The sequence below is a fragment of the Lytechinus pictus genome, chromosome 6, assembly GCF_037042905.1.
Source record: "Lytechinus pictus isolate F3 Inbred chromosome 6, Lp3.0, whole genome shotgun sequence".
NCBI lineage: Eukaryota > Metazoa > Echinodermata > Echinoidea > Temnopleuroida > Toxopneustidae > Lytechinus > Lytechinus pictus.
The window spans coordinates 6,990,687-7,005,123 of NC_087250.1; the positions used below are offsets into that span (position 1 = coordinate 6,990,687).

The window sequence follows — 14,437 nt, forward strand, 5'->3', positions numbered from 1 at the left end:
TACTATGATATTATTGTTGTTGATGTTGTTTTTGTTGTTGTTATTATCATTATCATTATTGTTAATTAACATTACTATTTATTATTATCATTATTATTACGACTTGAGGTTTAATCCTATAAAATTTTCTTCACAGCCTAAGTCGGTGTTTTGTATACTGATTGTGTGTTTTCCTGAATAAATTGAACAATGAACTTATATACTCGACTCACATTTCAAGTCTTATATTGCTACATAAAAATTGTTGTGAATTCAATAAAAATGGTAAATAAAAATAAGATTGTGATGAGTGAAGATACTTTGTACAAAATTTTACTTAATGGTGGTCTTGTGTGAACACAGCTTTCAAGTACATCAGTTTTACATTCCTCATAAAAGCCACTCATGTTGAGACTTGATCATATAACTGTTATTAGACTCCCTCCCTGGGAATGACTAATTCTCTTACACTGGGTCTTGGGGCATATTTGTCCTGAAAATGGCGCCAAAGCCCTGGAAGACAAAAGGAGCCCAAAAATTAAAACTGGGTCGAAGTAAACTCTAAACAATGCAACGAATTCTGGTTGAATGAACTTGAAAGGCACACCAAGAAAAAAAATTGTCACTGCCTCCTCTGGACTCTTTTGCATAAGACTTCCACAGATCAAATTTTGTCATACATCACCATAAAAATCCGGATTCTTTTGGGCTCAGGAACAATCATCTGCAATTGTAGATCTATGCATATTCAATAACTGAAAAATCTTGTCATTTTCAAAAAAGTGGTATCTGTGAGAACTGGTAGTACTTTGGGACTTACATGATATTTTGATCTGATTGTAAGGATGGAAGTATGGAGGTACATGAACATGTATTCCAATTGAAATCAGACATGGAATATTAAAAGGAACAAAAATGAGCTGAAAAATAAAATCATTTTCAATGTTGCTGAGTTGCTGTTGAAACAAGCTTGGTTATTTGTCATTGAAATTCCATTATCAGCCATTTGACTCGTCATAACATGGATCCAATTTTCATGATGTATTAACTTTTTTTTTTCAATATGAAACTGGATAGAAAATTAAGAATGAACATTTGCCACTTTGATGAGAAAAACATATATTTAAAAGTCTTCACCTAATGCTCTCTGTTTTAGTTTAATCTGTCGATATGCATAGACATCAGGGGGGCATTTCACAAAACAAATAGTCATTTTCACTGACATTTGTTACAAGCTTTCCTTGCATCTGATTGGCTCAGAGCAAATTTGTCAGTGGATAATCACTGAAAAGAAAATTCATGAAACACTACCCTGATGTCATCTCCAGACCTGACAACCTTCTACAACAACAACAAAGTATTCTTAGAAGGAAAAAAAGTATTTTTTGACAAAAATAGAGTATTTTCAAAAATTTGTCTTGAGCAAACGAACAATCGCCAGCCTGTTGTAGTGAGATCGGTGACAGAACATGTGAAATGACTCTACAGTTTGAAAACTTGATAATTCACCCTTTTAAACATGAGCTCGTAGGCAAGAACTTACTTGTTCCTTTCATGCAACAAGTTACTGGCCCGACAGTGATTTTTACCAGTCTAGGACTGTCGGACCGGCGCTAGTGTCACGCGCTGTGTATGATACATACTCCCTGATCGGAAATCTTTTTAAAACGTAACAAATCATACAAAAAAGTATCGGTGTATTCATATCAATAAAGAGGAACAAATACTCTAAAAAGGGAACGGTTGGCATGTCTGCATCTGTCTGACTCAAAATCAAGATTTGATCTGTAAACATTAGATAAGTAGATCCTCTTCTAAAGAATTTAATCTCTTGTTTCTGTTTGCAGAACAAGAGATAATCTATCGATACTGTACTTTGGGAAATAGGGAGTTTTGCAATTATAAGAACATTGATCTACAAATCAAAAAAAGGAAAAAAGATGACTTTTGAAATTATATAGTCTTGTTAACAAAACCATTTTTAAAATCTTGATGAGTATTACCCGGTATTCATTGTAGGTGTCTGCAGTTTAGAATACACATCTAGTTCAATATTATGGTTCATAAAAAAGAGGGAATTAACATTTAAACGGGACTTTTCATGAGTAAATCTATCATTGAAGACATTCCTCCTTATAGAAGATAAATTACGGCTGGCTCATTAAACGAGCTTTCTTTTCTTCGCACTATTAATTTCTTCTTTCAAACCATCTAAAGTGCATGTAGGCACTTGATAGTATCATTTTCATAATACCAGAATAGTTATTGTGCATTTCCTTTTTGGCGAGTTGATAAGAAAATAGCACGTAGTCAACATTCACGCGTTTTAATTAGCACAGCCTCTGTAGAAACATGATTGTGTTTATTTCTTTATCTTCAAAATGGTTTTAAAATTAAAGTTAACAAAATGATACCAAGTCTTGAAAACACATTAACAGGTAAACTGCCGATTTGTCTATTGCCAACTCGTCTGCTCATTAAAAGGTATACCTTCATTTAGTCTAATGCCATTCTGTCCATCAATAATTCATCTAACAACCATTCCAATAACCATTTGGTCCAATAATCACTTTGTCTAATCACCAGTTCATCCATGACCATTTCTTCTAATAACCAGTTGGTCTTTTCTTTTCATTCATTTCACCCAATTAACACTTATCCAATTAGACCAAATGGTTCATGGACTAAATGGATATTGGACCAACTGGTTATTAGACGAAAAGGTGAGTGGATGAAATGGCAATTAGACCAAGTGGATAGTGAACGAATTGATAATAGACCAAATTATAGTAGACGAGTTGGTAATTAGACGAATTGGCATTAGACCAATTGGAAATAAACCTGTGTACTAGGCTTGCTATGATATATGTGTGCAGGTACACCTATGATTTTATACACATCATGTTCATGTAGCTGTCTTATCTGGCAAGGTTTGGCACATGTATACTTTTTATTTCAAATGGAACCACTATCTTGTCCAGTTCAAGATGAATTCGATAGGATGGTTTATAGTTCATTAGTTTGTACACTGATCATTGAATATGATTCCATATAATATAACCCAGTTTCTTGATACACTGGAGAATCCTTAGGAAAATATTCAATATCAATAACTGACACTTGAGAGATTAGCTGAATTACAATGTTACTCTATAATTAGCAGAGAATATAAGCCATTTGTTTGTAGTTGTGAATCCTCCACAACCCTAAAGAATACATCTTACACTAGACCCCTCTTCCCTATATATGGTTACTACTTTACCCAAATATCCGACCTTTCACTATTACAACTGGGCACCAGACGGCAAAGGGAACTAGGTCAGATTGTAGTACAAAAACAGTGTATATTTGAAATGGGGAGGATTTAGCCTACAACACACATTTTATTACTTACATTAAAAACGCGTCATTGTATCAGATTTCTGACCTTTGACCTTCATGCTCGTCCGAGGAGGCGGTTCCAAGGCCTCGTCTTTGCCATCCAAGGATACATTCCCAGTGCTTCCATGGCCGGAATTCAGCGATGACTGCGACTTGCCACGTAGGACCCTGGGAGGTGCAGAAGGTCTGGATGGCTTGTGGCTCTGAGCGGGGGATTCCCCGTCGCTGTTTGGCATGGTGTCCAGCGGGGGTGGGCGTGGCGGCTTGGTACCAGTTGGTGTCCCCGGGGTGTCGGGTTGATCAACACTCTTTTGCCTGTCTCTGGGTTTCTTGGCGGACTTGTCAATGGTGCTGTAGACCGGTTCTGCGGTAGGAGGTGGTGGCGGCTTCTGATCGGGGCGTGGGCTTGCCACTGGCACGTTTGTCATCGATTCCGTAGGCAAGGGTTTGATGTCGATGGACTCGTAATCGAGAGAATGATCATCCTCCTTGTGATCGTTATACTCCTCAGCTGTTGGGAAATTATCATCATACGATGGAACCTTCTGACTTTGTGAGAATTCTTTAGATACCTTCTTGTCTTTGACCTTTGCGTATGCAACGTCAACCGCAACATGGGTTGGTTCGTCGCTAGAAGAACCGAGTCTAAGGTACCCATCCTCATCCACAGTGAGCTTGCTCAAAGAGCTTTTGGGAAGCACTACATCCTGAACAAACCTCCGCTGCCTAATAAATTCATCAAAACACCCAGTCACAAGGACTTCATATGCGCTGTTCTGTCTCGTGTATACAAGTGCATGAATGAATTCGGGAAAGGAATACCTTGTGATGCACAGGTCTATGAAATTCTTATTGCTGGGGTCCCTGCTTTGCAGTAGTTTTTTATAGTCCTTTCCCTCGGTCTCTTCTGCAGCGTTGTCCTTGTCCTTGGACTTTATCCACAGCGAGCAGACTTTACATGCAATGTCTTCGCGGATCTGCATTGTCATCACACTATCGCTTGTCAACTCGAAGACACTGACACGTGAAACACCGTTCTCATCATTCTGCGGGTTCTCTGCTATGATGTTGTGTAGGGTTTCAATGTTCATGGTATACACATGGATCGGTGCTGCTTTCAAAGGCATCAGGGCATATACCTTGGTGCCTTTCTTTAGCGTCTTGTATTTTATATCGATAAGATCGATACCAACGGCCTTTAGTGTCTGGGGATCCAAACCTCCCTCGCACCCTTTGATGAAGTCCTGAAAATGCAAGGCCTTTCTGCTGTTGAGTTCCTCGAGAATTTTCTTAAAGTCTTCGGCTGCCATTGTGACGACCTCAACTGACCCACTGATGGTATCTGTCAATAAATGGAAAGTTGACATAAAACAAATGAAGTTGGCCAAGAAGGACCAGGGGAGGATTTGCAGCAAGAGCTGTATCACAGTCATTTCCATAGGGTTCATTTTCATGAGAAAGAACTTAGAGTCACAGATTGATGATAGAATCATAGATATTTTGAAAAGTAAAGAATCGATGACATTAAAGGGATGGTCCGGGCTGAATATATTTTTATCTCAATGTATAGAGTAAAATTCATAGAGCAAAATGCAGAAAATTTCATCAAAATTTTGAAGTTTATCTTGTGAAAACAGTCATAAGCACATCATCATGAATATTCATTAGGTAGGCTGATGTCATATAATAAACTTTCCCTTTTCTTATCTTATTTATACATGAAATCATAATTGTTTAATTTGTTCATACTGTACATGTGTAAATAATCTGTCTCCATTATGATGAAATAAATTGCATCAATAAATGACTGATGCAAGTTATCAGGTGTCAATCGAATTGTTTTAGTTCTTGGTAGAAAAAATTTGAATAAACCTAATTTCATATAATAAAATTTTAAGAACAAGTACCAGTAGGGATATGACATGATCAGCCCACTTAATGAATATTCATGAAGACATGCCTAGAACTGTTTAACCGGAATAATGCAAATCTTAAAAATTCAATAACTTTGTTATTTGTTATCCGATTTTGATCAAATTTTCAGCATTTTGTTCTGTGAATTTCATTCTATTTTATTGAGATTAAATATTTCCAGCCTTTTGTTTTACTTTAACAACTTAAATCATAGATTAGGAGTAAAATCAGAGACATTTCCTTGGGAGCCTTCATCATGTTTTTTTTTTAAATAAAGCCTCCATTTCTAGATTGCAAAATTTTGCCCCCAAGTCATTGAAACATGATAAATGACCATGGACCCAGACAGCCCGTCGACTCCAAGACGGCCTGGGGCCCCGTTTCATGAAAATTTATTATTAACAAATTTGCAAGAACACTGGCCTTATCATCAGTAGAGGCGCACGGCCAATATGGGAGACTCTCTCCAATGTGGGAGACAATCTCCCACATTGGAGACTTGCTTTGCAAAAGGACAAAAGAAACAACACCAACAAAAGCATGATTTTTTCCACCCAAAATTTTGTCTCACTGAGGTCAGAAGCCCATTTGTTTTGTGTGTGATTGACAACAAAAATCCTTAAATCAAAACAAAAGTAGATGGTGAATTTTTAAAGTAGACGGTGAAAAGGGGTAATTTTTCATGAGAAATCTGCTTATCACATTTTTATTTGCCGCCAAGGTAATCCTTTTGCAGCAAATGTAAACAAAGGAAATTGGTCTCCAAAACTGGAGACTGTCTCTGAAATTGGATACCCAAATTCTTTACAAAAGTCTCTGATATTGGAGATAATCTCGGTATAATCTCCCACATTGGAGACAGTCTCCAATATTGGCCGTGCGCCTCTACTGATCATGAAATTAGTCACCTCTCTTCTCGTGTGTGCACTCGTTGTGTACAAAGTCAATGGGAGTTGAAAGAAGTCACCAGCGCTGACGAAATAAACGGCAGTGAATGGACTGTTTACTTCAACCAGGATAATGCCATATACACTAACAGTTTTAAGCTACTGAAATTATTTGATTTGATTGGCTGATAGAGTGAACTTGTTACAGAATTTGTGCAATTGTTGTTAAATTGGAACAAGTCGCTATGAAACGGGACCCAGACCATGGTCATGGTTATGGAGCCGAGCCCAGTGTAATAACAAGGCAACTTCTCAGTCTTGGAGTTGGACTGAAATTTAGGGGGTGTGCAAGAACTGAACTATCAAGACAAGACTTAGATCTAGTTAGATTATATTTGGACTCAGGTAGGGGCATCACAAAGCAAAGCTTTTTTGTCATTCAGCTATCTTAAGAGTATAGATCAAGTAGCTAGAAATATAGACCAAAAGCTTCCCCTGAACTCTGTTGGCTCCACTCACCAATTACAGAGACCGAAGTTCTAACTCAATCTGTAGAGGGACTCAATGGCCATATGTTTGTAGGCCTATAATAAGTTCGGATAAACCAGGGAGTGGGAGACTTTGCGCGACAGCCGAAGTCACTGTTTTTTTCCTATTGTGCATTTCAGGCCATAACGGAATAATAATCTTGATTTTGGGTCCAGTTCTTTTTGATATATATTTTCATGAAATAAAGAAAAAAATTGATGAGCCCCGTCGGGGGATCATTTTGCACAATCACGAGCCGTCGACTACGTCTACGAGGAGAAATAAACATTAAAAATGTTTAAAAACTCCTCGAAACAAACGGCTGCCAGCTGTCTACTAGAAATATAGATTAACACAGTTTGATTTTTGTACTTGATTTGGGCATTGCCCGTATAGTAGCAACAGGACAGTACAGTCTACGGAAACCCTCATGCATGTCCACTCACACGTATTGCGAGGTTAGTATTAGTATATGTCCGCCGAAACTCTGCCGGTCAAGTTGATCTCTCACCCCGAGTCACACTAAAAATACTAGTAGTAAAGGAAGCAAGTGCAATTGCAAAGTGGCCAGAATATTACGCCACGATTGCAATTAGCAGATACACACGGTGGCCGGAGGTGATCATTCGACGCGAAGATCATTACCGTACTACTGTCAAACTTTCACTGAATTAAAGTAGAAATTCACTCACCAAATTAATTCCCGGGATAAATTCTCAGTGGCCAGATAGGTTTTCTAAGTTACTCGTCCAACGGTACGTGTCCTTGGCAATGCGCTAGTTGAGTTCTCTGTTTGCGGAAGTAGATTGCGAGATAAATCCAACGTGGGCATCCCCCACATGCACAGTGCGTGTGATATATGTGTACAAATTCACATACATGTTGCATGTTGTTGTATGTGATCAAAGGTGGTGCGATGATTTGATATGCCACGCCCCCTTTTCTTTGTAATGTGTGTAATGTATAACTTCTCTGGATGGGGCGGCGGTGATGGAGGGGGGGGGGGGAACGGAACGGGGTTGAACCCATATAGACCAAATAAGTCTCTCCCTACCAAACGTGCAAATCTGTATTCAAAAGACACAAACTTGTTTTATTTGAAAGAAGATCTATAAGATAGATCTAGACCCATGGCCCTTGCATGTACTCTTTCCCAAAAGGGACAATAAAAATTCCAGAAGATTTCTAATATTTTTTTGTAGGCCGTTACTTGTTTCAGTAAATCTACCCCCCCCCCTTTTTTTTTCCTCGATCCCCTTCTCATTAATAGTCTGTGGCTGCCTTTATTCTGAAGTCGGACCATATCACTCTCTTGAAATTATAGGAAACCAACAGTTTCAAGATTGCATTTACAGTACACATTACATATTTCCTATCTTTAATACATTGACCGTTTCCTATCTTACATTGACCCTTTCCTCATGGTTTAATAATGGAGGGAACGTACCATTTGAGTAATTATTCCCAGACAGTTATGAATCATGTTCGAGTGTCAAATTAGCTGACAAATCAAACTTTTACATTTACAGATACCTGACAGTCACAAATTGGCTTTCCATAGATAAACAGCAACTGCAGACCAGAGTTTGAATTAAACCAGAGTTCAAAATACAGGCCTTAGACCAAACCCAAACAATTATCCTGCATCGACCATGCTCAAAAGGTTCAAAGTGAAAACGTATGTAGTATACTTTTGGTTTGCCAGCTGCACCTTTTTTTTGTCAGTACTTGTGCACCAGACACAAGAGGGCAGTGGAAATACAATAGGCTGTTTTGGAGGCTTTGAATCAGAGTACATATCTTGGACTTGTGTTTTTTCAGAGTCTTGCCTCAATTTTTAATCTTAAAAAAATTCTTTGAAAATCATTCTAGGCAAGACTCGAACTTCAATCCATGAACTCGACTGCATGCAACATTGGCTTACCGATTGAGTCACACAAATCGAGCTGCTCGATGGATCGGATATCGTGTCACCATTGAATATTCGTGTGGCGTAGGCTGATTAAATAAATACTATTATTTCATCATTCCCAGTTACCACAGCGTTCTTGCGCCAAGTGCACAAGTAGTCAAGTACTGACAAATAAAAATAATAATAAATCCTATTATTTCATCATTCCCAGTTCCCACAGCGTTCTTGCGCCAAGTGCACAAGTAGTCGAGTACCGACAAATAAAAAAAAGGCCTGGCTGGTTGGTCAGGATGATTTCATACAATACTTCTCCCCTAGACCCATTCTCCTCAGAAGTGGAACTTGGGGCAATAAACCATTGCACTTGGCATAGATTATTCTTGTATCAAACCTACACAAAGGACGGCCTCCTTCCCCATGACTTCTCATATTTTTCAACTTAAAACTAAATATTCTGAAGTCAGGTTTCATTTAACCTTTGGTATAAAATTGTGGTTTAACTATGGAGAGCCAATAGTTGCATACATCCTCAACAGTAGAGTTTCAATGTATTAGATAATTTGAATGTCATATCAGTCGTAACTGTTTGTGAAAGATACATAAAGCAGTTGTCTTCACCATCAAAGAATTAGGAAAGTGCACAGTAAACAAAAACCTGTGTAAATAAACTTTGGACATATTTGGCTTCCCATGATTTTAGAACAGAGTTAAGTTAAACCCGACTTCAGAATATATAATAAACCACCACGAACTGAACGAGTCTGGTTTAAACGTGTTGTTTTTTATTATACCATAATACACCTGGCAAAGTAGCTTAATCAAGTAACACATAAACCATATACAGCAACAAAAAAACATGATTCTATTATGAACTACAATTACAATGTACATACATATATATGGGACTACCACGGTCTACGTAGACATGCTAGTCTAAAAACTACTCACATATTGCCCACAAAAAAAATGAGAAATAAAGAGAATGAGATAGTATTTACAGGATTATAAATACGTTAAAATTCAAATGAAATGAACACATTGACATATTTGGAGAGTAAAAAAATGTCAAAATAAACAAGCATTTGAACATGTACTGATCAGTGTATTATAGGATGTCAGGGGAGAATTTTGTATAACAGAAAGTGATTTTCACTATTTGTTATAAGCTATTGAAATCCTTGCATATGATTGGATAAGAGCAAAATTGTTTTCTCAAAGTGAACAAAGTCTCATTCCCGATAGACCTTGAAGAAAGCATCACAATATAAAAAAGAGGAATACATACTTCACTTTCTTCACTTTTCTGGGATAGACATGAATAGAAATAACTTTTTTAACATCATGAAATCAGGGGGGGTGTTTCACAAAAATTTTAATTGGACTGAAATTGAAAATCACAAATTAATCCATTTGGTGTAAAATGCATCACCGCACAAGTCAGATCATGGTCAAAGGACGCACTACAGAGCACTTTAATCAATGAGTACATTCTGTTTCTGTTTATGGTAACTCCCATAAGAACTCGACAGGACAGTGTTTTGCTGGTAAACGCCAAGCCGGTATATAACCAATTACCTAAGAAAAATTTTACGTCTAGGTTAATCAGTCATAGTGGCTGACCTTATAGACAGATATTACTCTTGGGCCTTTTTATCAAAGTGGAGACAATGGCAGAGTAGGGATTCGAACTCACATCCTTGCGATTATGAGTCCAATGCTCTAACCACTGGACCATACAAACCACGTTGTGTGTGCGTTAGAACATAAAGCATGAATCTTAGATTGATTCTTTGTGAACCTCCCCCAAGCATTTAATTTTCTACCAAAAAATTATAAACGACAACAAAAGGGAATACCCGGGATGTCAGCTTTCTTAATTCAGGGGTCTGTTTCACAAAATTATTTACTCTACAAACAATTGCTACATGAAGAGTCATAAGAAATATACCAATATGTTTCATGAAAGTTGGACTGTGTTTTGAAAAAATGAATTTTTCATTAAAGCATTGTTAAAAGTAAGGATTTTATTGTTTAATAGCTCATAATGACTATTTCCATGTCCCCCACAAGCATTGTTCATCTTTTTAAAGATACCAATGTTCATCTAGATTCATTATACTCAGACTTTTAGAGGGGACGCAATTTAAAACAATTGAGAATAACAATCTGCATGCCATACTTTTCTCAGGGAGCATTCACAATCCTACGTAATACATGTTTGTCTACCTTAATATATATTCCAATGACAGCCTGGGGAGCATTTCAATCCACAAGTTGTCAGATCTGGGCCCCATCTTTAAGAGTTACGATTGATCCAATCAGTCTCAACTCGATGGAAATCCATCAGTGTCATAATTTTTTCTGCAGAAAATTTGCAAAATGTACTTTGTAAACAAAGGAGAACGCACCAAATTGTCAAGAAATCAATGAATTTATGGACATACATTCATATCTAGATATTCTTTTGAACAAACATGCATGTTATATGTAGACTTTGATGGCTTTCCATAGTTGCGATTGATCGGATCAACCGCAACTCTTTGTAAGATGGGCCCCTGACATCTTTCCCTGATTCTGATTGGCTGAGAGGCACTGTTCCTATGGTAACTGTTGGACAAAATGGGACTTGTCGGCATGTGCTTTCATGAAACGCCCCCCCCCCCCTGATCTTCAAAGTATACTGAAATATACACTCTCAAAAACACTTTGGTCATTTGAACCATGCAGAAGTCAACTATGCACATTCGGCGCATGTTTTGAAACTCAAAGCAAGGATTATAAGATACCGCTAAGCAGAAAATCATTTTTATGTAGACAAATGCAATCCTCAGCTTCGTGGACACTTGGCCTTGCAAGATCACAAGTTTCTTGCAGTGCCCCATAAGGATCTATCTATATGAAGATAGAAAATTGATGTCCTGTACTGTGTATGCTTTTCATATCACAGTTTCTTAACCCCAGACTATCCTTAACCCCTACTATCTTTTTTTTTTTTAGGGGGGGGGGTTCAGCCTGTCTTTCTCAATGCCTTAATCCAGGACTGCAAAGCTCATGAATATTGATGATTTTGCCACACAGCACGCAATTAACGTGAAATTTTGACTTCTGTGATTGGCTAAAGCTTAGTCCCGCTTCTCCTATGAAGCCAGGTTTGGTTTCAGACTACTGCTCTTAGCACCGTAAATGCCCGGCTAGCAAGGCAATAAGCCAGCTATCCCTGTTTTTGAGCTGAACCGGGTAGTACATACTATTTACTGTGCTAGCCCACTTTGTACAATGTAGTCTAAAACCATAATAGATCACCGAAGTTACGAACCAGGCCAATAATACATTGACTTCAATGTGGCTAAGTATGTATTCATGAGGTAATTAATATCTAAGGCCCCCATGGACCGATTCTCACCAAATTTTGGAAGTGGGGGTTTTATAAAAAATGCTGAAATGCAAAATAAGTTTTTTGTGACGTCATCACTTCGGTACTCTATAGGCTAAGCTTACACATGGAATATTTGTGGGACTAAGCTTCCCCTCTTAGCCTCACCTATTTCCTGGGATTAGGGAAATGTAGTCTGAAAAGCGTAACAGAGTACCATCATCAAAAACATTCCGTTCACATTATGATTAAGTGGATCTATCAAGCATTCGAATGAACACAACCCAATTATATTTTCTTGAACCAAGTACTATGGCAATGTGAACTAGCTTAATGATGCCGAAAACGGTTTATGCATAGCCCATCAATGATTTCAACATCTATTAATTCTGGTCAACAGGTGAGACAAATATACATATACAGAATATTTGAATACAGAATACATTTAAAAATAAACAAAGAAATTTTTAAAATCCATACTTTTGATCCATTTCCATGAGAAAATCAACACTCAAATATAACAAGAATATTCCATCAATCATAAAGGATTGTATTGGATAGTACTACGGTATTGACGAAGATAAAACAAGCAAAAAAGTGTCGTACAAGGAATGTTTACACTGTTGCTTCAAGAATAGAAAACAGGAATATTTCAAAAGAACACAGGTCCATCCACAGGAAAACTCAATAAACCATGTTCAGTGTTCTGTAGAAGAACGTATCACTATTAGTCACAGAATAATATTTGGATGATTAATTGTACACATATGTACGATCATTCACCAAGCCTTGTGCTAACTGGCCCTGGTTGGGAGATTGAACAATGGAAAATGTACGATTATATATATTTTGGATTCACCCAAATATTCACATTTAAATTCTACTGTGCATTGAGTCACATGCACAGCAGACACAGATATGCATGGTGTGGGACTGAACACAAATCTTCAGCCCTAATATTTCAGCTGTATTTTGTCACCTAGAACTGGAGGACATCAAAAGGGCAATTCTTTACTGCAGCATTTACCCCATAAAATATACCTGTTTTACAAACTGAAAAGAATATTCAAGCTCACAATATTTTTTTATTTTTTAAGGGGGGGGGGGGATTTCCCTTAACAAGGCTTCTATAAATTTTTGGTCCAGCATTAAGTGAGTGAGACCCCTGCCATTTTTTTTTGTCCAATAGTAAAACTAATAAAGGACAATGATTTAATTTGAGCCCGTTAACGAAGATTAACCATCAATAGATTGTCTCAAATACACACTCTAAAAAAACAGAAGAAAATTGCATTTGCAAGAGAAGCTTAAAAACATATCAGCCAAATACCTAACATTTATCACTGTGAAATATTGATTTTGCTCATAATTAGGATAGAAACACTTTTTTTTCAGAAAAATGTGTAAAAAAAGTCATAAGAAATTGAGAATTCATAAAACACAGAGCTCTGAAAAGTCAAAATTCACAAATTTGCATTCTCTTGATTCATGTGAAAAGCTGAAGCAGAGGTTTCATTATTAGAATAATTATAATTGCTTATAAAATACACAGCGTCCCACAAAAAAGGAACCTGTTTTCAGAGATAAATTTCATGATTATTAAATATTTTTTTTACTATAAGACCCCATCACACTTATTCGGAATTAGCAGGAATCGAGCAGAAGCTGGAACGAAAAAAATATTCAAAAAATCTAGAAATTTTTGGAACTTATGAATTCACCAAACTGGAGATGTAATTCAGTAAATTTATCAGGTGAATCATCATACACTATTCAAAATGAACCGCAATGGAATCAGATTGATAATTCGTGCTACATTCTTGGACATTCTAGGCGCATTCTAAATATTCTGACTGCATTTGAAATATTTTTGTCAAATGTTTCTTTTGGCCGTCCCGAAGGTTTTGGTCATGTTCAAAACATTCAAGGGTTATTTTCGAACGGTGTTCGAAGTAGATTTAAATGACCAACTGGTGGTCAAATAGTCCTTTCATTCCGGCCAATTCTGCTTGATTCGAAATAAGTGTGATGGGGGCTATAAATCTGATACTTATGGTAAGAGTGGGATCTCATCTTCAAATTGAGACCAACAGCTTAGCAAGTCATTCACCCATGGCAGGTTACAAACAATAAATATTAAGGCCTATCAGAAACGATTTGCGCAGGAATTCACATAAGAATCTGAATAGACTTTCATTTCAGGGATCAGCGAGAGAAACTTCACAAAGAATACAAAAGAAATGCTGATGAGTCAATCGTCGAATAAGCACGGTTGTCGTACCACAAACCAATCTTGTCCAATTTGTCTGCGCAACCTCGTTTTGACATTAAAATTTCAGACTCGTCTTGCTCATTAATGCGTGAAGTGTTTGTCTCAAATTAGGTATCCAAATAAATAGGAATAATTGAATTATATGATGATATAAATGCAACATCATGATTAATTTGCCTTTGAAGAAAAAA

General features: G+C 37.2%; 1 protein-coding gene across 2 annotated transcripts; it reads right to left on the reverse strand.

The window, feature by feature from the left end:
* Positions 1-409: 409 nt before the first annotated feature.
* LOC129263880 (uncharacterized) lies at positions 410-7,561 on the reverse strand. Of its 2 annotated transcripts, none has more exons than XM_054901798.2 (2): positions 7,382-7,561; positions 410-4,702 (listed from the first exon to the last, which is right to left on the reverse strand). In XM_054901798.2, the coding sequence occupies exon 2, from the start codon at positions 4,668-4,670 to the stop codon at positions 3,375-3,377; it is 1,296 nt and encodes a 431-aa protein (XP_054757773.2). In that variant the 5' UTR covers positions 4,671-4,702; positions 7,382-7,561; the 3' UTR covers positions 410-3,374. The 2 variants fall into 2 exon arrangements, with proteins under 2 accessions (XP_054757773.2, XP_063956856.1); XM_064100786.1 differs by lacking the exon at positions 7,382-7,561 and adding an exon at positions 7,136-7,288.
* Between the last annotated feature and the right edge of the window lie 6,876 nt (positions 7,562-14,437).